At 45.5% G+C, this 27,904-nt stretch overlaps 1 protein-coding gene across 5 annotated transcripts in view; it reads left to right on the top strand.

Annotated features, from left to right (window-relative positions):
- Positions 1 to 27,904, top strand: part of CROCC2 (ciliary rootlet coiled-coil, rootletin family member 2) — a 993,480-nt gene that overhangs the window by 830,953 nt on the left and 134,623 nt on the right. For 4 of the 5 annotated variants that reach the window (XM_033959482.1, XM_033959480.1, XM_033959483.1 and 1 more), the window contains 2 exons: positions 7,073 to 7,193; positions 12,069 to 12,232. The exons of the other annotated variant lie outside the window; for it this stretch is intronic. In XM_033959482.1, coding sequence (XP_033815373.1) covers positions 7,073 to 7,193; positions 12,069 to 12,232 — 285 coding nt within the window. The remainder of the gene's footprint in view (positions 1 to 7,072; positions 7,194 to 12,068; positions 12,233 to 27,904) is intronic. 5 annotated transcript variants of the gene reach the window in all.

Raw genomic sequence — 27,904 nt, 5'->3', positions numbered from 1 at the left:
AAAGATTTTGTGTTAATACAATGTGAATGGAGAAAACATCCATCTAGGGTTATCCAAGAGGAATACAATTTTAAATTACAATTGTATCAGCCAGCTGTTCTGACTGCTAAGAAATCCTATTATAATAAAGTAATTGAGTCTTCTTCAAGTGAATCTAAAGAGTTATTTGCGTTAGTTGCTAAACTTATCTCTTGTGAGACTTTGAGTTCAATAGCTCAATCTGTTCTCACTTGTCAAAACTTTGCATTTGGATTCGAGCAAAAAGTTGCCTCAATTAAGAGTCTATTTGATGGTAATGTCTTACCTGTTGAAAGCCCTATCCTATCAGATCCCAGTCTATTGTGGTATTCTTTTCAAAATGTCTCCAGTTCAGATATACTTCTGTTATGGTTTTTTTTTTTTTTTTTCAGAAATTGAAAATTAGTGTTGTACTTTCAGTAATTGCTCTCCTTGGGGTTTTTTTTTTTTTTTTACTAAGGTGCGCTAACTGATTTAGCGTGCACTAAAGATTAGCACGCACTAAATGTTAAGGCACCCATTATATTCTATGGGCGCCTTAGCATTTCTAAATCAGTTAGCGCGCCTTAGTAAAAGGAGCCCTTTGTATTATTAAGGCTATGAAAGAGTTGATTGCTCCCTATTTTGCTCAGATTGCTAACAAATATTTTGAAGAATGTTTTGTTCCAAAAGCAATTTTTTTAATGTCATGTGCGACCTCTGTTGAAAATTGTAACATCTGACCCTACTTTAGTTGAAAATTATCATCCAATCTCTTATTTGCCTTTTTTTGGCTAAATTTCTTGAGAGAATAGTCTATATAATCAATTCAATGACTTTTTTGAATCTTGTGATATTTTTGATGTGTGTCAGTTCGGATTCTGGACCAATCATGATACAAACACTCTTAATGACATTTATTGATACAATTCAGAGTGGTATTTTGGGGTTAACTTGGACATTTCTGCAGCCTTTGATACCATCCACCATTCTATTTTGATGAATAATCTTCTTTTTTAGTCATTCTCGGTTTTTATTTACTTAATTTTTTTTATTCAACTCCTCCCCTTTTGTTTTTGCCTTTCCCCCTCTTTTTTATTATATTGTAGTTCATTCCCCTTTTCCCTGGTTTCTCTTGTATTGTTGAATGTAACATAACCTAGCATTATTGCATGGTAATGTTTGTATTGTTGTCTTTCTCTTTTGTTTTTGAAATTATATTTTAAATATCTTTGTACATCGCTTTGAAATATGACTTAGCGTTTAATCAAAATTTTTAATAAACTTGAAACTTGAAACTTGAATAGACTGGGCTCTATTGGGTTATCTGTGCAGGTACTGAATTAGTTTCAATCATTTTATCAAAGAGAGTTTAAAAGGTTGTCTATCAGAGGTCAGATGAAGTACAGTCTACAAGTGGAGTCCCACAGTCTTAGTATTATCACCAGATTTGTTTAATGTTTTTTTTACTTCTCTTTTGTCATGTATTAAGGAGTTTGAATATTTCTTTTCATTTGTAAACTGATGATATTCAGTTTTTAATGAAGATCAAGTAAAAAATTAATGATAAATTGGATGAGCTTCACCTTTACTGAGGTCAATTAGCTGGTTGTACAGTAATTGCATGAAGCTTAATGTTGCTAAAATAAATGTACTTCTATTGTCTGACTAAACCTCATCTGATGTACCTCGATCAATCACCATAGATGGGGTAGTTTTTAAAGATATTGGAAAAAATGTATAATTTTGGTGTCATACCTAAAATAGCCTTGTCCATGAGATATCAAGTACTGAAAATCATCTTTATGATTTTTCATTGATTAAAAATTGTCAGATATTTGCATGAAGTTTTAACTTTTGTTAATTTCCATTTAGTAGTTTATGCTTTGATTTTTCCTTGTCTTGACTACTGCAATAATCCACTGTTGGGTTTGCCAAATTATCTGAGAACTCTTCTGATCACTCAGAACACTTCTGATAGAGTATTGATTGGTACTGCTAAATTTGATCGTATGAATTCCTGACACTGGTTACTGGTTGAATGAAGAATTGTTTTTAAGCTATTATGCTTAGTTTTTAAAACCTTTAAGGGGTTGACATCTCCTATTTTGGCTTTGATGCTTAAGTTGTACCAGCCATCTAGAGCTCTTCGATCAGCAGATGCTCTGTTATTAGAGGTTCCCTCTTTTCATTTGATTAATTTACCCCACACCCACCCACCCCCCTTTTACAAAAGCATAGCATGGTTTTTAGTGCTGGCTGCAGTGGTAATAGCTCCACACTCATAGAATTCCTATAAGTGTAAGAGCTGTTATCGCTGCAGCCGACGCTAAAAAATGTGCTATGCTTTTGTAAAAAGGGGGGGGGGGGGTAGTTTGTTACAGAAAATCTCTTTTCAAAGTTGTTGGGCCTGAGTTATGGAATTCGCTATCATTTGAAACGTATGCTTTATCTAGTTTTCGGTCATTCAAAAGGAAATAAAAACTATGTTATTTATGCATGCCTATGGTGTTTCTCCTTAGGAGTCTTAATAACTTGGTGCTGTTATTTTAACAAAGAAAGTTTTTTAAATCTCAGTGGCGTACCAAGGGGGGGCGGGGGGGGCAGTGCGCCCTGGGTGCCAGCCCTAAGGGGGTGCTCCCGGCCTTGCCGTTCAGTCACCCCCCACCCCCGAAGGACCGCTCGCCCCACTGACCTTCCTGCACCATCTGTGAAGCAGCCCGCAGCAGGATCGCGAAGTCAGCGTCAGCGATCCCTGCGCTGCTTCCTGCGCCGCGATCCCGCCCCTCCTCTGACATCAGAGGAGGGGCGGGACCATGGCGCAGGAAGCAGCATAGGGATCGCTGACGCTGACTTCGCGATCCTGCTGCGGCTGCTTCATAGGTGGTGCGGGGAGGCCAGGGGGGCGAGCGGTCCTTCGGGGTGGGTCGGGGCATCAGGCCTTCAGGGTGAGGCGGGCGGGCAGGCAGGCAGGCTTTCAAGGGGGGACAGGCCTTCGGGGGGGTGCAGACCTTCAAGGGGGGGGGATAGGCCTTCAAGGGGGGAAAGGCAGGCAGGCCTTCAAGGGGGGGGACAGGCCTTCAAGGGGGGGACAGGCCTTCGGGGGGGTGCAGACCTTCAAGGGAGTGCAGGCCTTCAAGGGGGGGTGCAGGCCTTCAAGGGGGGGTGCAGGCCTTCAAGGGGGAGACAGGCCTTCAAGGGGGGGGAAAGGCAGGCAGGCAGGCCTTCAAGGGGGGACAGGCCTACAAGGGGGGGACAGGCCTTCAAGGGGGGGACAGGCCTTCGGGGGGGTGCAGACCTTCAAGGGAGTGCAGGCCTTCGGGGGGGTGCAGGCCTTCAAGGGGGGGTGCAGGCCTTCAAGGGGGTACAGGCCTTCAAGGGGGGGAAAGGCAGGCAGGCCTTCAATGGGGGACAGGCCTACAAGGGGGGGACAGGCCTACAAGGGGGTGGGACAGGCCTTCAAGGGGGGGACAGGCCTTCGGGTGGTGCAGACCTTCAAGGGAGTGCAGGCCTTCGGGGGGGTGCAGGTCTTCAAGGGGGTGCAGGCCTTCAAGGGGGGACAGGCCTTCAAGGGGGGGAAAGGCAGGCAGGCAGGCCTTCAAGGGGGGACAGGCCTACAAGGGGGGGGGAGAAGCTACAAGGAGGTGGGACAGGCCTTCAAGTGGGGGACAGGCCTTCGGGGAGGTGCAGGTCTTCAAGGGGGGGACAGGCAGGCAGGCCTTCAAGGGGGGGACAGGCCTACAAGGGGATGGGACAGGCCTTCAAGGGGGGTGCAGGCCTTCAAGGGGGGACAGGCAGACCTTTAAGGGGGGACAGGCCTTTGGGGGGGACCATGATTTAGAAGTACACGGAGGGAAGGGGGTGTTCAAAGAGACGTGCATATGCCAAAGTTTGGGGGGGGGAAGAAATAATGGGTCTGAAAATAGAGGAGAGGGAGAGAGATGATGGACCATGGGATTTAGGGAGGGAACGAACAGAAAGGGAGAGAAATTGGACACAAGGGATGGTGTGGAGGAGGGATAGAGATACTGGATAGGAGGGTAATTAGGAAAAGAAAGGGAGAGATGGTGGACTCTGGGGTGGTGGGGAAGGAGGGAGAGATGCTGGATGAAAGGGTATTTAAGAAAAGGTGGATCTGTGGAGGGAGATGAAAAAAAGGAAAGATACCAGACTTCCTGGGAAGGGAAGGGAAATGGAAAGGGAGGACAGAGTTGGCAGATGGATGGTTAGCATGCAGAAAGAAAGAGACCCTGGCAAGCAAGTTATCAGAAGAAAACCAGAGTCTTGGACCAACAAGATTTGAAATATAACCAGACAACAAAAGGTAGAAAAATTAATTTTATTTTATGTTTTGTGATTATAATATGTAAGATTTGAAATGTGTATCCTGCCAGAGCTGGTGTTGGACTGCAAACGTGAGCTAGGATTTAACAGAGAGAGGAAAAGTCCTTTTTGTTTCTTTATTTTAGTTACACCACAGCGCCAGTGTGGTTAGGAGAAGCCAAAGGGGGTGAAAAAGCTATAAAACCCACCAGGAGTTTTGAAAAAAATCACCCAACTGGGCAGGAAAATCGAATTGAAAAACCAATTCAATAGGGCTGAATCGAATCAAAAATTTTTTTCCTGTATCTGGCAGCATTAGTTTGCGCTACTGTCTTAGACTTTAAGACCTGGGATTGGGGAGAGATGGCATCCTCAGTGCTTTATAATGCAAGTGAAACGAGGATTTGGTCAGACTTTTGAAGGGTCTGCAGAAAAAAAATATTGTATAGGCCGGGGACATGAGACAGCAGGAAATGGGAACTTTTCTTCCTTCTATTTTTGTGAATGGAAAGGCTGAGGATGTCAGAGAGTTCAGTTAAAATATGTGCTTTATAAGAAAATATAATAATGTGTTTTATAAAGTAGCTGGCCTACCCAGTGAGGTGTTCCTAGTGGTGATGGTGGCAGCGTGTCAATGTGTTGAGAGGAAGAGGTGGTCTGGGAAATTCTGCTGAGCAAACTCCGGGCCCATTTCCACCCCCCAGTTAATCCACTCCACTCAACTGGTTCACACACTGAGTGGGTCTTTGGGTGTTGTTTTGGGATCTCTTCCAGTGGTTTATCAGTATCTCCTTCTGGTCCAAGGAAGGAAACTTTGTTATCCTTAGCATTGACCTACAGAATATGTTTGTAACAGCGCTGCTTGTGTGGCTTTAGGCTATGTTGTGATCGAAAGAAAAAAACAGACCTTTGCACATTTTTGCACTATATGGTGGGTGTATGAGGAGATTCACATTTCCTGCACAGCTAAGTCCATGTGAAGTTACCTTGTGCTGTATTTGACGTCTAGCAAGGTCTCTGTTTGAAAGGAAAGATCTAAACTTAAAAATGAAGTGGCCAGAAGTTATGGTAAAAGCAGATAGTGTAGCTGGTTTTAAGAAAGATTTGGACAAATTCCTGGAGGAAAAGTCCATAATCTGTTATTAAGACATGGGGGAAGTGTCTGCTTGCCCTGGATCGGTAGCATGGAATGTTGCTACTCTTTGGGTTTTGACCAGGTATTAGTGTCCTGGATTGGCTACCATGAGAATGGGCTACTGGGCATGATAGACCATTGGTCTGACCCAGTTAGGCTATTCTTATGTTATGTTCTCATCTGTAGGGGCCTTTGTTTTCACTTCTTATTTTAATGTATTTTTTTTCTGGGAACTTATCAGTGTTTTTTATAATGGGAACAAAAATGGAAGAGAATTAATGTGTGTGGGATGAGGGGGTAACTAATTTCTTCAGCTAAATAATTCAATCCACTTCAAACAGACATAGGAGAACTCACGCACCATTCACACACCCTCCAACCAAAAACGTCAAAAGAAAAAAACTGTTCGACAACCTCCTAGCCATTCGAGCTGCAACACTCGACCCCCAACTCTACAACCAATTGACATCGACCACAGACTGCAAAACCTTCAAAAAGAAATAAAAACCCTTCTATTCAAAAAACACATAAAACCGAACTAACACAATCAGAACTGTCCCAAGCATCACCTGCAACTACTCCATATGTACTTCTGATGTCATGACAATTCAGACATAATTTATGTTATGTTATGTTTGGAATATAAGAAAATTTTCACTGCGTGTTTCTATTCTGACCATTTATTCTGTTTCATGGTCATTACAAAAAATATTTTTTTACATGGGGGGGGTGTCAAAAAATGATGGGCCCCGGGTGCCACATACCCTAGGTACGCCACTGTTAAATCTGGTTATCATATTTCTTTTTAAAGTCTGATGTTTGTTTGTGTTTTGTGACTGAATTGTGTATGTTTTATTTGTAAACTGCTAAAAACTTTGGATTATGAGGGATATAAAAATAAATAATTAAATATTATTACTGCAGTTTCACACCATATTCTGCCACTGCTTCAGTATTACTGCCTGAACACTAAACTCTTAATATTCTGTCCTGCTAACACCCTATCACACTGAGTTCTGTCACTGCTCTATCACACACTCTGTCTCATTATACCCTGTAATACTTAATTTTCTAATCCAGTGTATCAGAAACTGTGTGCAGCGGCACAGTAATGTGCCTCCTGAGATTTCAGGTGTGCCGTGGCATACAAGGGAGGAGGGGCACCAGCTGACTGCCTACAGGACATGCCTCTTGCAGCGAGAAGCATGTCCTGTAGGCAATCAGCCGGCACCAGTGCCTCTCCTTCTCTCCGGCCCTCTTCCCTGCTGGCATCCCCCACTGGAATCTCGGGGCCCGTCTAAAGGGCCTTCGTGCATGTGCGGACATTGACGTGATGATATCATACATATACATGATGTCATCCAGTGACATCTGTGCACTTCCAATGCCTCGAGCCGTGGCCACTATTTTTAGTGTGCCGTGGCTCGAGAAAGTTTGCGGGACACTGTTCTAATCAATGCCCTTCTATGCTTTGTTCTGATACTCTTCTATCACTTTCAGAGCCCTATCACTGTAACCTCATATCCCTTGCTCCATCCCTGCCTTTTCAAACTCATCATGATACCACACTCAATGTAACATGCTGAGTTAGTTACTTTCATTCATTTTGGATACTAGGATGATGCCCAGATACAAGTAATGAATCTGAATCGCCAGCTGAGTGAGATACAGAGCGACCGGGATCGAATCAACAATCGTATCCTACACCTACAAAAATCACTGGCAGAGTCCGAAGAAGGTCAGTCATTCCTCTCCAGAGAAAGTATTCATCAACCTTTATGTTTGTACATCCTTCCAAAGAGAAAGTATATTGTTCTCAGCAGATTGCAGTATAAAATGAGAAAGCATATAAAACATAGATCCGTGGAGAGGCATAAAAAAAAAAAAAGTCTAAGTCCCCTTTTGGCCTATAGGCGCAAAAAGTAGGCAGCGGGGAGATGTCCATTCTGGAATTGTGGGTTTTTTTTTTTTTTTTTAGAATGGCCTATCTGTACATTCAGGAGTTTAATTGCTCAGACCGCCACTACATCTTCCTTTAAGCCCTATTCTCGACAAAAAATTCACCCAAGTCCCAAACGCCCGAAACAAGACCTTTTAGGCATGAGAGATCCAGTCCTTTGCCTAAACCCACAATTCTGTAACCGGCGTCTGTCATAAGAGCTGGTTAGAGAATCGTGGAACCACCCACCCAGCATTGATCATGGCAGAAGGAATGCCCAGTCCCTCCTGCCCGAAGCCCCCTATGGAGGAGGTGGCCTAAGGGATCTGGCCAATCGGAATCTTAGGCTACTTCCAGTGCATCCCAGAATGCACTGGTTGATGAACTTACATTCCAGTTAGCCCAGATGCCTAAGGCCCCTCCCTGGCCAATCAGGCTTTTAGGCCCCTCCCCGGTGCATCCCAAAATGGACCGGGAAGGGGCAGGCCCGCCATTCCTTCAAAGGCAGGCCTGCTGGCTGGACACAGGCAGCAGCCGTCCAGCCAGCCAACGAAACCAGGTAAAGGGTGTCTTGGTGGGGGTGGGGTGAACTTTCATGGAGGTAGGAGCAAACTTTTGTGGGGGGTGTTGGCAGGAGGAACTAGGCATCCCTCCTGCCACCGATCATTGGGGGGGGGGGGGTTGCAAGTTGTCAGCAGGTGGGATTGGGCAGGATTTGATTTGGTGGATCATTCTATTCTTTTGGACTGTTTAGAATCCATCGGAATCTCAGGCAATGTCCTTAACTGGTTCCGATGGTTCCTGGGAAAAAGATCTTACAAGGTGCTAAAGGATGATAATCTTTCTTATGGTTGGGACAACTCTTGCGGAGTACCTCAAGGCTCCTCTTTGTCTCCTACCCTATTTAACATCTATCTTGTTTCATTTGGTGACCTTTTGCAGAGTCTAAAGCTTAAATTCTTCATCTCTGCAGATGACATCACTATTGTTATTCCGCTAAGCTCTCTTACATCTGAGCTTATAAATTCCCTATCAATCATTCTAAGTTAGGTTGAACTCTGGATGTCTGCTTTTAGACTAAAATTAAATACAGAAAAGACCAAATTCTTTTTAGCAGCCCCCAATAATAAAATCAAGGAAACCATGATACATGTGAATGGGATTAATTATAATATTGAACAATCTCTAAAAATACTAGGAGTAAGCTTGGATAAACACCTTACATTAGAAAAGCATTCTGATTTAGTGTTTAAGAAAAGTATTTCAGTGCTCTGGAAACTCCAGACTATTAAAAAATATTTTGACGAAGTGTCCTTTCCTTTACTAGTCCAATCTTCTATCCTGAGTATTCCTAACTATTGCAATATTATTTATGTAGCTCCCAAGAAAATTATTAGAAAATTAAGGGTGGTCCAGAACACGGCTGTCCACTTTATTTATGGCCTAAAGAAATGGGACGCAAAAAAAAAGAAAGAGCCAACAAGGTCTGCAGTAAAAGGGTCAAAGATAAAATAAAGAAAACTGTAGTAGCATGTACAATGATGCAGGCTAAGTTTATTAGTTGGATTGCGGTTAAAAACAACAACTTAAAAACAAAACCACGGGACCCAACACGGTCCATGTTTTGGTACGAGCTTTCTTCAGGGGTCCTAGGTTGGAAAGGGATCAAATAGAGCCGCAAAACAAACTGTAATATACATGAAGAGTCTGGAGTTCTTCCTCAAGTTTTTAATATCGCTGAATGGCTTTGTCTCGATCTTGTTGTAATGATATCATCTGGTTCCATTTGCAAGGTGCTATCCTCCATAGATTCTCTGAGAGCATGTCCTTGGAGACCTCTCCTTCTCCAGCTAGCTTAATCCATAAGCAGTTACTTTTCTTCTTGTATGACTGTTGCAGGCAACAGTCCTCAACAGGCTTTCCTGACTGCCTGCCAACTGAAGAAAAGCTCTTTTATGGTGGCTAGAGCCTAAAACCTTCTCCCCTGCTTCAAACCAAGTCACCATCAGGGAGAGTCTTCTTTCTACCCTTCTAGGATGTTCCCTTCCAGTCTTTTTTAGGGGAAAGCTAGCATTTTCTCCAACTAGGCTTCATTCAGGGCCATGGCAAAATAGGGTCCTCTAGCTATCAATTCTTAAAAGGGCAGGAAATCTATACTTTTAGACCCAAGGGAGCATATCACCCCCTCCTATCAAAAGCTCCATTGGCTGCCATTTGAATCCAGAATTCTGTTCAAGGTTTCATGTTTCTGTTATAAAATAACATTCGGTATGCTTCCGAGTTATACAAACAAGAGTTCTCGAAGATTGCATCTGTTCGCCTATCCCTCAGTAAAATTTTGCTAGTATAAAAGGTTTTGTGAAAGAATCTTTGCCTTTCAGGCAACTAAATTAAATATTTGGCTTGCCTGGTTTGTATTAGAAGCCTCTTCATATCTGGATTTTAGAAAACAGATAAAAACTCAATTATTCAATAGACTAGGGTCTTAATACTTTTTATATTTTTATCTTGTTTTGTAAAATTCTCCGCATTCTTTTAGACTGCATGTACTTTATATTTTATGTATTTCTTCCACTAAATGCCTTCAATTGCTGTCTTTTTAAATAACTTGTACTGTTTGTATCTTATTCAATTGTTGTGAACCGCTTAGAACTCTCTGGTATGGCGGTATATAAAAATAAATTTATTATTATTAATTGGCTTTAATCAGCGTGATAATTGACCATGTCATTTAAATCCGATTAAAAACTCCTTAAAAAAAAATTAGGCACCAGGAGGCATCTACAGTGTAGGCGCTGGTAATGCGTGTACAACAGGATGCCTAATAGCGCCTTATGCCTAATTGGGTATGGTTAGGGGCAGAGTGGGACTTAGACACCATTAGGCACGATTCACTAAAGAACTTAGATGCCTGCAATATAGGCCAATAAAACGCTGGCCTACATTGCTGGCACCTAAGCATGATTGACATGTGGCTGGTGTCCATTTTTGAAGACACCGCCGATTTAGGCACTGTTCACAGAATCCAGCCCATAATGAAAGCATAATGCAATCAATGTAACATATAAAATTATATTAATTTTTTTTTAAAAACCCAATAAAACATATTTCATAACATAAATATAACCAAACATAAGTCAGTTCCATATGCCTGACAGAAATAGCATATTTTAAACTTCTTCCAAAAACTATAAATAAAAGTTATTCTGGTCTCTACAAGGCATTAATTTTGGCCCTTTAAAACCAGAGAGCTAAACCTGGGGCTTCTATTACCAAAGAATGGCCTCCAATTTCTCATTAATACAGGTGATGACAAGATCAAACAAATCAATCACAGTTGCATTTAGACAGATTAGGGATTCTGTACATACAGAGTGAGCTATGTCTATGTTAGCCCCTCTCCTCTCAGTGATTGGTAATTTGAAATACTGAAACAAACACTAACAATGACTGCAGCAGCAGCCACAACAGATGAAAAATTACTATGGATTACTACTCTGAGAGGGAAAAGAAGCAGCAGTTTACTGCCTCAGCATGGAGAATTCAAGCTCTCTACATACTGCTTCTATAACCTAGGTACAGCTACCATCTCTCTCTATTTACCTCAAGAGAGCAATAAGAGGGAGGGGGAGTTCTGCATCTTGCAGCATTCCCAGGGGTAGGCCGTAACAACAAAGTTCCAAAAGGCACTGAGGGCTGGATTATCAAAATTTATGTCCTTAACAATGGTCGCTGAACTGGTTCCAGTCGGTTTAGTGTGCTGGTATTTTACCAGCTGATTATCAGAACGGTTCACTGTGGTCTTTTCTGAGCTTCCTAGCAGTCTCCAACTCCGCCATGCAAATGTAGTACAATGAGGTCATTCATATTAAAATGGGCTCATCAATATTTAAAGTAGCACTCCGGACAATTCTCTATCATCGCCAGGTGATTCCCTACCTCGTTGTGCAACATTTGTAGGCACAATTTTCCAGCAGGGTCTGAGGTGTTGTAACCTTTATTTCTGGTCCGTGCATGAGCACTGATTGGCTCAGGCACTGACAGGAAAGTAAGGCTTGACAGCTCAGACCCCTCCCCCCTTCCCAGCAAATAAAAAAAGATTATCCCGAATTGAAGGACAGCAGGAGGGATGCCTACTCCCTCCCACTGTTGGGGTTCCCCAACACTCCTGGCAGGAGGAATGCCCACTTCCTCCCACTGCCCAGGTCCCCTGACCCCCTCCTGACAACCCCCGATACCTCCAGCAGGAGAAATGCTCACTCCCTTCTACCGCTGGGGTCCCACTTCCCCCTGACAATGCCCCGATACCCCTGACAGCCCCCCCAACATTCCCAGCCGGAGGGATGCCCACTCCTTCCCCACCAGGGCCCCCTCCCTCTGACAACCACATGCTTCCCCATACCTCTAAAACGAAGGCCGGCTGGAGGGATGCCTATTCCCTTTTGGCCAGCAGGCCTTCTTCTTCAAAATGGCGGGCCTTCCTGGTATATCCAGGGATGCAACGGGGAGCGGCCTAAGGCTCTGATTGGTCCAGATGCCTAAAGTGCCTAAGGCCCCTCTTATGGACCCTGAAAATACACTCAAATGTGGTTTGTCTCTCATTGATTTGTTAGGGGAGTAAGGAGCTGGCAAGCCTCAATTTTACACATATTAACAATTCTCATCATATTCTAGGCAAGCGAGGTGTGGATGGCCGTTTGAGTGCTGCTCAAACAGCACTGATGCTGCAGGAAGAAACCATTCGCCGGATAGAGCAAGACCGCCAGGTTACTGCAGAGCAGATATCCTCTCTGGAGCATAGTCTGCATGCCAGTGAAGAAGAAAAAAGAAGCCTACAGGTACAATATGCAGTGAGATAGGATAGAGAAAGAGAAAGAGAGTAAGTAGCAGAGATAGGCATTCCCAGGGCACAGCAAAAAGTCATCAGGTATCAGTAAGGTGACCATACGTCCCGTTTTGAACGGGACTGTCCCCTTTTTAGATCCCCTGACCCGTTGTCCCCATGCACAGCTTCGGGATAGCACTGGTTTTGAAGGTGACATTAGAAACATAGAATAAAACGGCAGATAAGGGCATTCGGCCCAACAAGTCTGACCACTCAAATAACCATCCCCACTAAGTTTTTCTTTGAAGTGAACCCACATGTTGATCCCATTTGTTTTTAAAGTCAGTCATGTTACTGGCCTCAACTACCTGAAGTGGAAGATCATTCCAATGGTCAACCACCCTTTCGGTGAAGAAGTACTTCCTAGTGTCACTATGAAATCTTCCGCCCCTGATTTTTAGCGGATGCCCTCTTGTCGCCATAGGGCCTGTAAAGAAAAAGATGTCTTCTTCCACCTCAATACAACCAGTAACGTATTTGAACGTTTCTATCATGTCACCCCTCTCTTTGCGTTCCTTGAGAGAGTAAAGCTGCAATTTACCTAGACGTTCTTCATATGGGATATCCTTGAGTCCTGAGACCATCTTAGCTGCCCTGTTCTCACTCCCTCTAACACCGGTCCTGCAGCTCCGGACTTCCCCACACCTGCTCCCTCCCGCCGGATCGCTATTATTTTAAATGTTATGGCAGCCATGGCACTGTATCCATCAGAGGAGACTTCTAACCTCGGCCTGCCCCGGAACTCTTCCTGCAGCAGCCGCCTGCCTAGGCGGGAACAGGAAGTCACTGTTGCAGGAAGAGTTCCGGGGCAGGCCGAGCTTAGAAGTCTCCTCTGATGGGTACAGCGCCGCGGCTGCCATAAAATTTAAAATAATAGCGATTCGGGGGGGGGGGGGAGCAGGGGTGGGGCAATCCGGAGCTGCAGTGCCGACGTTAGAGGGAGTGAGAGCTGATGGTGCCGCAGGGTCCCGCTGGGGGGAGGGAGGAAGGAAGGAAGAAGAGGAACCAAAGCATCGGCAATTTTAGGGGAGCAGGTGTGGGGAAGTCTGGAGCTGCAGGGGAGAGTGTTGCTGTACCCAACAGGAGGGAGAAGGAAGATGAGGGAGTGAATGAAAGGAGATGCCAGGGCTTGGAGGGAAGAAGAGATGCCAGGGCATGGAGAGAAGGAGGACGGTATGCCAGACCAAGGGAATGCCAGACCAAGGGAAAAGGAAGGAGGAGATGTCAGAGCATGGAGGGGGAGGGAAAGATGGAAGAAAAGAAAGGAGAGAGATGCCAGGGAATCAGGGAAGGGATGATGCCTGACCGTGGGGTAGGAAGGAAAGAAAGGAGAAGAGAGAGATGCCAGAGCATAGGGGACGGGGTGGTAAAAGAGACAGAAAAATGGAGAGGTGGCAGAGCTGAAATCAATCATGTACAAAGGAGAGAAGGGGCACAGGATAGATAGTTTATGGAAGAAGATAGAAAGAGGAAAGATGCCATATGGAAGAGAGAGAGAGAGGGCGGACACTGGATGGAATGGGCAGAGAGGGCAGTGAATGGAAGGGGCGAGACAGAGGGTGAAAAGTAAATGGAAGGGGTAGAGAGAGGGAGACAGACACTGAATGGAAGTGTGGGGGACAGGAGGGACAGCCGCTGAATGGAAGTGTGAGGGAAAGGGGGAGCAGACGCTGGAAGGAAGTGGGGAGGAGAAAGAAAAAAGGGCACATGCTGGATTGAGGGAAGAGGATAGAGTTAGATACTGGAAGGGGTGAGGGGAAGAGGTGGCAAGCTATAGGTAGACACAGTGAAAGAGGGAAATTGAGGACTGAATAAGAACATAAGAACATAAGAAGTTGCCTCCGCTGAGTCAGACCATAAAACAAAAATTTAGACAGAGGCAGAAAATAAATTGAGAAGGAAGACCAGGGAAGAACAGGAGGAAGGGAGCGGAGAGAGAGATGTCAGAGCAGGGGGGAAGGGGAGGAGACAGATACCAGACCTGGGAGGAGGAAAAGAGGAAGGAGACAGATACTAGATCTGAGGGGGAAAAATGAGGAAAGAGATATGCTAAAATCTGCTGGGAGGGAGGAAGGAAAGAAGGAGAGAAAGAGGCAGAGAAAGGGGGGGTTGTAAGCAGATTAGAAAGACTACAGAGAGAAAGGCCTGGATGAAAGGGGAAAGACAGGAAGCAGATGCAGGGCTATGGGAGGTTCAGACAGAGAGGGAGAGAGAGGGAGACCTGGAACAAAGGTACAAAGGAGAACTGACACTGGATCTGGGGAGGGTAATAGAGGGAAAAGAGAGAGAGACCTGGAACCAAAGGGGATGGGGCTGGATTGTGAAAGAAATGTTGGATGCAAAAGAAAGAAAGATTGGATGCACAGTCAGAAGGAAGTGCAATCAAGAGACTCATGAAATCACCAGACAACAAAGGTAGGAAAAAATGATTTTATTTTCAATTTAGTGATCAATATGTGTCTGTTTTGAGAATTTATATCTGCTGTCTATATTTTGCACTATATTTGTCTATTTTTCTATAGTTACTGAGGTGACATTGCATATTTTAAAGTAATCTGCCTTGACATCTTTGAAAAAACCCTGAAACTCGTAAATGCTAATTACCATTTTCTCTGCGTACAGTGTGCTTTGTGTTTTTTATATATATATTATGTTTACCATTATGAATTAATAAGATATTGTGTGTACATGAAAATGAATGGAAGAAATTGGGGGCAAGGCTAGGGCTGGGCTGGGGTGGGGCTAGGGCGGTATTGGGGGCAGGACTGTTCCGTTTTGATGAAAAAAATAAATGGTCACATTAGGTATCAGTGAACAGCAGAGAAATCTATAGATATATCTGAGCCTAAGAAGTACAAAGCAGGGAGTGGTAGGATCAGCTTCTGGTAGAAATGATTGTACAGGATGTGCAGGCACTCCTGGAAGTTGGGTCACATAAGCTTTGTACATAATGCATAGACATTCTGGTACTTGGGACAGATTCAGGTCATGCACAACATGAGCTTTTAGAGACATAAGAACATAAGAATTGCCACTGTTGGGTCAGACCACTGGTCCATCGTTGCCAGCAGTCCGCTCCCACGGCGGCCCTTAGGTCAAAGACCAGTGCTCTAACTGAGACAAGCCCTACCTGCGTACGTTCCGGTTCAGCAGGAACTTGTTGAACTTTGTTTTGAATCCCTGGAGAGTGTTTTCCCCTGTAACAGCCTTCGGAAGAGCATTCCAGTTTTCCACCACTCTCTGGGTGAAGAACTTCCTTACGTGTGTAAGGAATCTATCCCATTTTAACTTTAGAGAGTGCCCTCTCGTTCTCCCTACCTTGGAGAGGGTGAACAACCTGTCTTTATACTAAGTCTATTCCCTTCAGTGTCTTGAATGTTTCGAACATGTCCCCTATCCTCTTTTCAAGGTAGAAGAAGCCCAGTTTCTCTAATCTCTCGCTGTACGGCAACACCTCTAGCCCCTTAACCATTTTAGTTGCTCTTCTCTGGACCCTTTCGAGTAGTATCATGTCCTTCTTCATGTACGGCGACCAGTGCTGGTCACAGTATTCCACGTGAGGGCCCTGTACAGCGACATGATAACCTTCTCCGATCTGTTTGTGATCCCTTTCTTAATCATTCCTAGCATTCTGTTCGCCCTTTTCGCTGCCGCCGTGCATTTCGCGGACAGCTTCATTGACTTGTCGACCAGTACTCCAAGTCACATGCAGAAGGTGTATTGAATGTATCTTTGTTAGGGATGTTTCCTGATAATTCAAGTAACATCAGGCATCATAGGTGATCAGCTTGTAATGTGCAGGCCCTCCGACGTCAGCGCTGAAGTCGGGGAAGACTTCTGGTCAGCTATGTGTGCGCGGCGGGACAGGCAGGAAATAGAAGACAAGCCTACGCGGCTCGAGCTACATTTTGCTGAGAAAGTTGCTAAGATGGGCTGGGAGACAAACCAGGAGCACAAAAGGGGGAGGGAGTGCGTTTTGGACACAAGGCATGAACTTGGGAGAGAGGAAGGGAGGGAAAGAGATGCTGAGGTGGGGGAGGGAATGGGTTTTTGGACACAGAAGGCAAGGACTTGGGAGAGAGGAAGGGAGGGAAAGAGATGCTGAGGTGGGGGAGGGAATGGGTTTTTGGACACAGAAGGCAAGGACTTGGGAGAGAGGAAGGGAGGGAAAGAGATGGTTGTGTACACGGGGAATAGAAGAAAGGAGAATTTTTGGTCATAGGGAGGGAGTGAGGTACAGATAGTGGCACACCAAGGTGGGGGTGGGGGCGGTCTGCCCCGGGTTTACGCCCCAAGGGGGTGCACAGCTGGCCACCCTCCAGTGTTCTCCCTAGGCTGACAAACTGCGTCTCTTTAGCCACTTGAGTGCCACCGCCGCCATTGGGAACAGGCCGGTGCCAAGTTCTCCCTGCTTTTCCCTGTGGGGCCGACCAACACTCGCCACCCACGTCAATTCTGACATCAGAGAGGATGTTCTGGGCCAGCCATTCGCTGCCTGGCTGGCCCAGAACGTCCTCTCCGACGTTAGAATTGACGTCGATTGGCGAGAGTTGATCGGCCCCGCGGGGAAGAGAAGCAGAGCGAACTCGGCGCCGGCCTGTTCCCGATAGCGGCAGTGGCAGCCTATTCCCCAGTGGCGGTGGCAGCATTTTCCCAATGGTGGTGGCATAGGGGAGGGCAAGGAGAAAGAAAGAAAGGGGGGGACAGGGAGCCAGAAAAAAAAAAAAAGAAAGGGGGCTGGGTGAAACAAAGAAAAATGGGGCACAGAGAGAGAGAAAGAAATGATACAGAATGAAAGGGGGTATGGAGAGAGAGAAAAAGAAAGAAGGGGGCAGGGTGAAACAAAGAAAAAGTTTGGGGAGGGAACGAGGTCTGGAGGAGAGGAAGCATACAGGAGGCTGAAAAAGGGAAGAAATATTGGATGCACAGTCATAAGAATAAAGTGCAACCAGAGACTGATGAAATTACCAAAGGTAGGAAAATGATTTTATTTTCAATTTAGTGATCAAAATGTGTCCGTTTTGAGAATTTATATATGCTGTCTATATTTTGCATTATGGCCCCCTTTTACTAAACCGCAATAGCGTTTTTTAGCACAGGGAGCCTACGAGCTTCAAGAATAGCGTGGGGCATTCAGCGCAGGTCCCTGCGCTAAAAACCGCTATCGCAGTTTAGTATAAAGGGAGGGGAATATTTGTCTATTTTTGTATAGTTGTTACTGAGGTGACATTGCATAAAGTCATCTGCCTTGACCTCTTTGAAAACCCGCGGAATATAAATGATAATTAACATTTTCTCTGCGTACAGCGTGCTTTGTGTTTTTAAAATTTTATTGTTGGTAGATCATTTTGACTTGGCCACAAAGGTAATGGGGAGGGAGGGGAGCTGCTGAAAGAGTCTACCTTGACGTGGTTACAGGCTTACAAATCTTTTGGTCAAAGAGTGTGGCAACAGAGAAAAGTATGTGTGTATTCGGCCCATGGAAGAAGGGGGGGGGTCGGGAGGGAAGGGGTGCGTGGGGGGCCCAATAGGATTGCTCAGTAAGGGGCCCAGAAATTTCTGATGGCGGCCCTGCAAAACACACACCATTGTATTTTGCCATATGGAGAAGAGTGTGGCATAATGGTTAGAGCTGTTCCCTGTGACCCTGGACAAGTTACCTAATCCTCCACTGCCCTAGAAACATTAGATAGACTGTGAGCCCACCAGGACAGATAGGGAAAATACTTGAAGTACGTTTATGTAAACTGCTTTGAATGCGGTTGTAAATCTACAAAAAGGCAGTATACAAGTCTCTATCCACAAATACAACAGTGTGTCCTCCCCTCCCAGTCAGTCTCTCTGTCTCATCTACCTGCAACCTTCATCCAGTCTACATGCTCTTTCTCATGTACCCCTCCACCCAGATTTTACCCAGTCTCTTTCTCCTCACCTGGCTTCTGTTGCAGAACAAACAGTGTCGCTTAAGGTGACCATACGTCCCGTTTTGAACGGGACAGTCATGTTTTCAGACCCCTGTCCCGTTGTCCCCATACACAGCTTTGGGGACGCCGAAATGTCCCATTTTCAGGGACAGCGTCCCGAAGCTGTGCTCAGGGACAACGGACAGGCGATCACTTCCTGTCCCTTCCTGCCGCGGAAAAAAAAAAGCCTCCCTCCTTCCTTTCCCCCGGTCCGCTGCTATCTACCTCCCTGCTGCTGCTGCTGCTGCCGCTAATTGTTGACACGAAGTCTTCTTTCCGACGTCAATTCTGACGTCGGAGAGGACGTTCTGTGCCAGCCAGGCAGCGATTGGCTGGCCCAGAACATCCTCTCCAACGTCAGAATTGACGTCGGAAAGAAGACTTCGTGTCGGCGATTAGCGGCAGCAGCAGCAGGGAGGTAGATAGCAACGGACCGGGGGAAAGGAAGAAGGAAGGCTTTTTTTTTCCACACGGTAGGCAGGCAAGCAGGCTGGCTTTGGCCAGGGAGGGAGGGAGGTAGACAGGCAGGCAGGCTGGCTTCGGGGGTGGGGGTGGGACAAAGTCTGGAAGGCAGTGAGAGGGACATAGGAAGGAGGCACTGGGGGTACTAAGGACATAGGAAGGAAGGAGGGAGGGAATAGAAAGGGACAATTGTTGGGCCTGAGTGCATAAAAAAAGAAATGAAAGAAAGACTACACAGGCAGAAGGAAATGCAACCAGAGACTCATGAAATCACCAGACAGCAAAGGTAAGAAAAATGATTTTATTTTCAATTTAGTGATCAAAATGTGTCAGTTTTGAGAATTTATATCTGCTGTCTATATTTTGCACTATATTTGTCTATTTTTCTATAGTTACTGAGGTGACATTGCATATTTTAAAGTCGTCTGCCTTGACATCTTTGAAACCCCCCAAATATAAATGATAATTAACATTTTCTCTGCATATAGAGAGCTTTGTAGTTTTTTTATATTTACCATTATGAATTAATAAGATATGTGTACATGAAAAATGAATGAAAGAAATTGGGGGTGGGGCTAGGGTGGGTTTGGGGTGGGGCTATGGCAGGATTGGGGTGGGGGTAGGGCAGGATTGGGGGCGGGACTGACAATTAATAGATGTCCCCTTTTGATGGAAAAAATAAATGGTCACGTTAATTATGCCGGAAGTTCAGATTGGTCTTATGCAAGACCAATCCAAACATGGCATTGCTCAGCTCAAACTTACATGGACATCGGTTAGAAAATCGGGTTCTTTTTTTGTGGGCTTAGGCGTGTTTCTGTATAGGATGTCCGTGTGCTCTGAGACCAGGTATCCTATAGAGATTCCGGGTCTGTGTGTTATTGGTTTTGTTCCCTAGTGTTCCTCCTGTTTAATTGCTAAATCCTTTTTCTTGGCTCTTAGTAAAACTCTGCAACCATCTCCCAAATCCCAGCTCAGTTCCCTAAGCTGGATAATTGTTCCTTGGCCACTGGAGCAATATCATGCAGGCAGCCCAAACATAGTGGCTTAGAACAGGTGCATACTTCTGTACCCTGTGCTGCTGGAATATGTTTTCCCACTCAACATATAATCTCTGAGGTTTCAAATTGTGATCCTTGCTGGGCTTCCAGAGCTCAGGGTGAGCATGTGGCAAAGAATCTCATGAAGATACTACAGGCAGAGTCCTATGAATCTTGCTATAAGCACCACATGAATTACCAAGTATCTGAGGGCCAGAAAAAAGCACATGGGGAGCTGGGTTCTGGACAAGACTGAACTAGAGAGTGATGTGGGAACAAAGATTCATCCCCATCTCCTCATCATCATCATCACAGTGAACCACCTTTTTTATCCCCATCCCCTCACCATCCCCACAATCTTAATTTTCATCCCCACATCTTCCCACTCAAAGCAGAAAGATGATTTTATGCAATTATATGGGTCTAAGGCATTGCTAATAAATATTGTATGCCTGTAGTGGGATTTTTTTTTTCTAATTTTCATTTTTATTGAAAGAACATCAATGGTACAACTTTTGAGGCATGCTGGATTCTGCATTGCATACAGAAAGCTAAACATCAGCTCAACACCAGTGTTATGTTAGTCCAGACAATAATTTTAGTTATTATTCAACTTCAAAATGTATCAAGAACAGCCCTCAAAATATCACACTCAAATAACTTAGGGCTCCTTTTATCAAGCTGCGCTAGCGGTTTAACGCGTGTAATAGCGCGCGCTAAACCACTGGCCGTGCTAGCCACTACCGCATCCTCTTGAGCAGGCAGTAGTTTTTGGCCAGCGTCGGGGTTAACGCATGATGAAAAGTCACGCGCGTTAACCTCGCTAGCGCAGCTTAGTAAAAGGAGCCCTTAGTGCTTTTTTTCCAGTGTAAAATCCAACCAATAACATATGACTTAGTGCTTTTCTCAGTGTGAAAGCAAACCAAACAGCACAAGCAATGTCCATTTCCAAGCAAAAAAACAAAGCCAGCAAATAAAGAAAAAAAAATTCAGTCAAGTGCAGTCCTCAGAATATCACATGTAAATAACTAACCCCCTCCTTTACAAAGCTGCGCTAGCATTTTTAGCATCGGCCATGGTGATAAGACCTCCAACGCTCTTAGGAATTCTTTTTTTTGGGAAAATCATTTTTATTAAAGAGGCAACCAGAGAAACAGGTATGACACAATGTGCATATCTACAACCAGAAGGAATAATACAAACTTACAATGGCTACCAATAACAGTGTAGACTGTACCAAAAGTTAGAAACACAAATAAACAGATAAACAGATAGGAAGAGGAGCCCAACAACCCCCACTGGTGAGGTGCCGAAAAAAGGAATCTTGGCAGAAACACTGAGTGCGGGTTCAATCAACAATGGAAGTTAAGACTCAGGTTCCCCCTTCCCAAGAAGGTCCAACCGCAGGACCATTCCGCTTCCCCCTTTAGCCCCATAATTTTCTAAGTACTCTTAGGAATTCTATGAATGTTGGAGTTCTTACCACTGCGACCAACGCTGAAAATGCTGGTTTATGTTTATTTAAGATTTGATATACCGCTCCTGCATTTTACTAACCTAAGTGGTTTACAATGTATCAAACTAAAATGAAATAAGGTACTTGAGAAATACTACCCTATCTGTCCTGAAGGCTCACAATCTAGCTAAAGTACCTGATAAACTAACCCCCTCTTTTACTAAGGTGCGCTAGAATTTTTAGCGTACGCTGCAGATTAGCGTGCGCTGCCCCCATGCTACGTGCCTAAAACTAACGCCAGCTCAATGGTGGCGTTAGCATCTAGCTCACATGGCAATGCAGCGAGCGCTAAAACCGCTAGCACAGCTTAGTAAAAGGAGCCCTAAAAATATGTAATAACAACATATAATACATTTCCAAGATCAAAAATCAAAGAGATAGAAAATAGAAATAATGAAAGAAGATAAAAAAATTTAAAATAAAATAAAACAAATTTAAGAGATAGAAAAGGCTCTGAAGCGGCTGATAGCAAACAGTCATATTTTAATGCAGATCTTAATACATCTCCTGGCATAGCAGATCTGTCACTGGCAGAGTTTGAGAGCATCAAAGAAATTGACATTTTTAAAACATATCCACTAAAACTGTTATATGAAATAAATAAACCCAAATCAACATAAATCAGTACAAATTAATACAAATTAAGGCACATTGCGGTCCCTATTCCATTATTCAATTTGAGAGAGCCATTTGAAAAAAATGTGCTTTTAGATGTCTCTTAAAATTTTGAAATGATTCTTCCTTCCTTAACTCTACTGGTAAATTGTTCCATAATATTGGAACCAAGTAGAAAAATGCACCATTTCTGGTTGAGGCAAGGTGAGCCTTTGACATATGGGGAACAGCTACTCTATTGTCATTTAAAGATCTCAACGAGCGACTAGGTGTATAAAATAACACTAGATTAGAGAGATATAATAGTTGTAACTCAAATAATACCCTATGTGCCAGCATCAGGATTTTAAATTGAATTCTAAATTTCATTGGTAACCAATGGAATTTCAAATATAATGGAGTTACATGATCATAGATGTGTGCGTGACCTAACAGCCAAATTGCCGCATTTTTGACCTACTGTTATTCCCGGATATACCAAGTTGTCATAATCCAATTAGATAGAACAAAAGCATGGATTAAAGTATGTAACAATTTCTCATCCAGGAAATCTCGAATAGCTCTAAGTTGTCTTAATGCCCCAAATCTTTTTGCAACTGTAGATGAAACCTGCTTCTCAAAATTCAAATGACAGTCAATTATAATTCCCAAATACTTAAAACTATCTACTATCTCTATATGCTGATGGTGTAGTGAAAGATCTAGTTGTGGTGTTCAGTGGCATACCTAGGGGGGGGGGGGGGGGGGGCGGGCCGCCCCGGGTACCAGCCCTAAGGGGGTGTTCCCGGCCTTGCCGTTCAGTCCCCCGCCACCCCCGAAGGACCGCTCGCCCCACTGACCTTCCTGCACCACCTGTGAAGCAGCCCGCAGCAGGATCGCGAAGTCAGCGTCAGCATCCATGCGCTGCTTCCTGCGCCGCAATCCCGCCCCTCCTCTGACGTCAGAGGAGGGGGCGGGACCGTGGCGCAGGAAGCAGCGCAGGGATCGCTGACGCTGACTTCGCGATCCTGCTGCGGCTGTTCATAGGTGGTGCGGGGAGGCCGGGGGGGGCGAGCGGTCCTTCGGGGTGGGTCGGGGCATCAGGCCTTCAGGGTGGGGCGGGCGGGCAGGCAAGCAGGCTTTCAAGGGGGAGGGGGTGACAGGCAGGCAGGCAGGCCTTCAAGGGGGGACAGGCCTTCGGGGGGGGGTGCAGACCTTCAAGGGGGGCAGGCAGGCCTTCAGGGGGGTGCAGGCCTTCGGGGGGGTGTAGGCCTTTGGGGGGGTGCAGACCTTCAAGGGGGTGCAGGCCTTCAAGGGGGGGAACAGGCCTTCAAGGGGGGAAAGGCAGGCAGGCCTTCAAGGGGGGGACAGGCCTACAAGGGGGGGGACAGGCCTACAAGGGGGGGGACAGGCCTACAAGGGGGGGACAGGCCTTCAAGGGGGGGTGCAGGCCTTCAAGGGGGGTGCAGGCCTTCAAGGGGGAGACAGGCCTTCAAGGGGGGGAAAGGCAGGCAGGCAGGCCTTAAAGGGGGGACAGGCCTACAAGGGGGGGACAGGCCTACAAGGGGGTGGGACAGGCCTTCAAGGGGGGGACAGGCCTTCGGGGGGGTGCAGACCTTCAAGGGAGTGCAGGCCTTCGGGGGGGGGTGCAGTCCTTCAAGGGGGTGCAGGCCTTCAAGGGGGGGAAAGGCAGGCAGGCAGGCCTTCAAGGGGGGGACAGGCCTACAAGGGGGGGAGAAGCTACAAGGGGGTGGTACAAGCCTTCAAGGGGGGACAGGCCTTCGGGGGGGGGGGGTGCAGACCTTCAAGGGGGGCAGGCAGGCCTTCAGGGGGGGGCAGGCCTTCGGGGGGGTGTAGGCCTTTGGGGGGGGGCAGACCTTCAAGGGGGTGCAGGCCTTCAAGGGGGGGAACAGGCCTTCAAGGGGGGAAAGGCAGGCAGGCCTTCAAGGGGGGGACAGGCCTACAAGGGGGGGGACAGGCCTACAAGGGGGGGGACAGGCCTACAAGGGGGGGACAGGCCTTCAAGGGGGGGTGCAGGCCTTCAAGGGGGGTGCAGGCCTTCAAGGGGGAGACAGGCCTTCAAGGGGGGGAAAGGCAGGCAGGCAGGCCTTAAAGGGGGGACAGGCCTACAAGGGGGGGACAGGCCTACAAGGGGGTGGGACAGGCCTTCAAGGGAGGGACAGGCCTTCGGGGGGGTGCAGACCTTCAAGGGAGTGCAGGCCTTCGGGGGGGGGGGGGTGCAGTCCTTCAAGGGGGTGCAGGCCTTCAAGGGGGGGAAAGGCAGGCAGGCAGGCCTTCAAGGGGGGGACAGGCCTACAAGGGGGGGAGAAGCTACAAGGGGGTGGTACAAGCCTTCAAGTGGGGGACAGGCCTTCGGGGGGGGGTGCAGACCTTCAAGGGAGTGCAGGCCTTCGAGGGGGGTGGTGCAGGCCTTCAAGGGGGGACAGGCCTTCAAGGGGGGAAAGGCAGGCAGGCAGGCCTTCAAGGGGGGACAGGCCTACAAGGGGGGGGAGAAGCTACAAGGGGGTGGGACAGGCCTTCAAGTGGGGGACAGGCCTTCAGGGGGGTGCAGGCCTTCGGGGGGTGCAGACCTTCAAGGGGGGGACAGGCAGGCCTTCAAGGGGGGGACAGGCCTACAAGGGGAAGGGACAGGCCTTCAAGGGGGGTGCAGGCCTTCAAGGTGGGACAGGCAGACCTTTAAGGGGGGACAGGCCTTTGGGGGGGGACCATGATTTAGAAGTACACGGAGGGAAGGGGGTGTTCAAAGAGACATGCATATGCCAAACTTTGGGGGGGGGAAGAAATAATGGGTCTGAAAATAGAGGAGAGGAAGAGAGATGATGGACCATGGGATTTAGGGAGGGAAGGAACAGAAAGGGAGAGAAATTGGACACAAGGGATGGTGTGGAGGAGGGATAGAGATACTGGATAGGAGGGTAATTAGGAAAAGAAACGGAGAGATGGTGGACTCTGGGATGGTGGGGAAGGAGGGAGAGATGCCGGATGAAAGGGTATTTAAGAAAAGGTGGATCTGTGGAGGGAGATGAAAAAAAGGAAAGATACCAGACTTCCTGGGAAGGGAAGGGAAATGGAAAGGGAGGACAGAGTTGGCAGATGGACGGTTAGCATGCAGAAAGAAGGAGACCCTGGCAAGCAAGTTATCAGAAGAAAACCAGAGCCTTGGACCAACAAGATTTGAAATATAACCAGACAACAAAAGGTAGAAAAATTAATTTTATTTTCTGTTTTGTGATTATAACATGTCAGATTTGAAATGTGTATCCTGCCAGAGCTGGTGTTGGACTGCAAACGTGAGCTAGGATTTAACAGAAAGAGGAAAAGTCCTTTTTGTTTCTTTATTTTATTTACACCACAGCGCCAGTGTGGTTAGGAGAAGCCAAAGGGGGTGAAAAAGCTATAAAACCCACCAGGAGTTTTGAAAAAAATCACCCAACTGGGCAGGAAAATCGAATTGAAAAACCAATTCAATAGGGCTGAATCGAATCAAAATTTTTTTTTCCTGTATCTGGCAGCATTAGTTTGCGCTACTGTCTTAGACTTTAGGACCTGGGATTGGGGAGAGATGGCATTCTCAGTACTTTATAATGCAAGTGAAACGAGGATTTGGTCAGACTTTTGAAGGGTCTGCAGAAAAAAAATATTGTATAGGCCGGGGACATGAGACAGCAGGAAATGGGAACTTTTCTTCCTTCTATTTTTGTGAATGGAAAGGCTGAGGATGTCAGAGAGGTCAGTTAAAATATGTGCTTTATAAGAAAATATAATAATGTGTTTTATAAAGTTTATAGCATAGCTGGCCTACCCAGTGAGGTGTTCCTAGTGGTGATGGTGGCAGCGTGTCAATGTGTTGAGAGGAAGAGGTGGTCTGGGAAATTCTGCTGAGCAAACTCCGGGCCCATTTCCACCCCCCAGTTAGTCCACTCCACTCAACTGATTCACACACTGAGTGGGTCTTTGGGTGTTGTTTTGGGATCTCTTCCAGTGGTTTATCTCCTTCTGGTCCAAGGAAGGAAACTTTGTTATCCTTAGCATTGACCTACAGAATATGTTTGTAACAGCGCTGCTTGTGTGGCATTAGGCTATGTAGTGATCGAAAGAAAAAAACAGACCTTTGCACATTTTTGCACTATATGGTGGGTGTATGAGGAGATTCACATTTCCTGCACAGCTAAGTCCATGTGAAGTTACCTTGTGCTGTATTTGACATCTAGCAAGGTCTCTGTTTGAAAGGAAAGATCTAAACTTAAAAATGAAGTGGCCAGAAGTTATGGTAAAAGCAGATAGTGTAGCTGGTTTTAAGAAAGATTTGGACAAATTCCTGGAGGAAAAGTCCATAATCTGTTATTAAGACATGGGGGAAGTGTCTGCTTGCCCTGGATCGGTAGCATGGAATGTTGCTACTCTTTGGGTTTTGACCAGGTATTAGTGTCCTGGATTGGCTACCATGAGAATGGGCTACTGGGCATGATGGACCATTGGTCTGACCCAGTTAGGCTATTCTTATGTTATGTTCTCATCTGTAGGGGCCTTTGTTTTCACTTCTTATTTTAATGTATTTTTTTTCTGGGAACTTATCAGTGTTTTTTATAATGGGAACAAAAATGGAAGAGAATTAATGTGTGTGGAATGGGGGGTAACTAATTTCTTCAGCTAAATAATTCAATCCACTTCAAACAGACATAGGAGAACTTGTGCACCATTCACACACCCTCCAACCAAAAACGTCAAAAGAAAAAAACTGTTCGACAACCTCCTAGCCATTCGAGCTGCAACACTTGACCCCCAACTCTACAACCAATTGATATCAACCACAGACTGCAAAACCTTCAAAAAGAAATAAAAACCCTTCTATTCAAAAAACACATAAAACCGAACTAACACAATCAGAACTGTCCCAAGCATCACCTGCAACTACTCCATATGTACTTCTAATGTCATGACAATTTAGACATAATTTATGTTATGTTATGTTTGGAATAATGGTTACATATATGAGGTTCAATAAAAGAAAATTTTCACTGCCTGTTTCTATTCTGACCATTTATTCCATTTCATGGTTATTGCAAAAAAAAAAAAAAAAAAAAAATTTTTTACATGGGGGGGGGTGTCAAAAAATGATGGGCCCCGGGTGCCACATACCCTAGGTACGCCACTGGTGGTGTTACCTTGTCACTGGAAATACAACATGCTACTGTTTTTGACATATTCAATACTAATCCATGTTCCCCCAACCATTCTTCTATCCTATCCAAACCATCCAAAGGAGGGCTCAGATCCAATGTTGAAGGGGATAAATCATATACCAACAAATATCATCTGCATAGACATATGTACTGATTCCTAATTCCTGAATTCGTCTTGCAAAAGGACTCAAAATACATATTAAATAGAATAGGTGAAAGGGCTGAGCTTTGTGGTACCCCCAGTCCAATAATCTATCACTGGATGTTGACCCATCCGTAACTACTCTAAAAGCACGATCCCAGAGAAAGGTTGCAAACCAGTCCCAAACCACTCCTATTAAACCTATCTAATAGAGCAATCTCAATAGAACTTCATGGTCAATTAGATCAAATGCTGAGCTCAGATCTAAAGATATTACCATTGCAAAGTTCCCGTGATCCAAGATAGAGTGAACTTCACTAAGGAAACCTGCTAAAACTGTCTCAGTACTGTGTATAGTTCAAAATCCTTCCTGTCTTGGATTTAGAACCTTTGTTGACTTGATATAAGAGACCAATTACGCTAAAACTATTCGCTTTGTCAGTTTTGCTAAAAAGCAAAGATTTGAAACTGGCTTATAACTAGCTGGATTAAATATATCTAGATCTTTGATCTTCAAAATAGGTTTAATAACTGCCTTTTTCCAGCATACTGAAACCTCACCCTTATTTAAACTGTTCTGTATCATATTTAAAGCCAAAGCCGATAGCCCATGTCTAGAGCACGATAGCCATTGTGACGGGATGGGATCTAACTCACAAAAAGTAACATGCATTGTACTCAAAAGTTTCTCTAGTTTTGTTAAC

This window comes from Geotrypetes seraphini, chromosome 9 (genome assembly GCF_902459505.1).
Source record: "Geotrypetes seraphini chromosome 9, aGeoSer1.1, whole genome shotgun sequence".
NCBI lineage: Eukaryota > Metazoa > Chordata > Amphibia > Gymnophiona > Dermophiidae > Geotrypetes > Geotrypetes seraphini.
The sequence above is the reverse complement of the archived record's forward strand: the minus strand, read 5'-3'. Positions and strand labels throughout refer to the sequence as shown.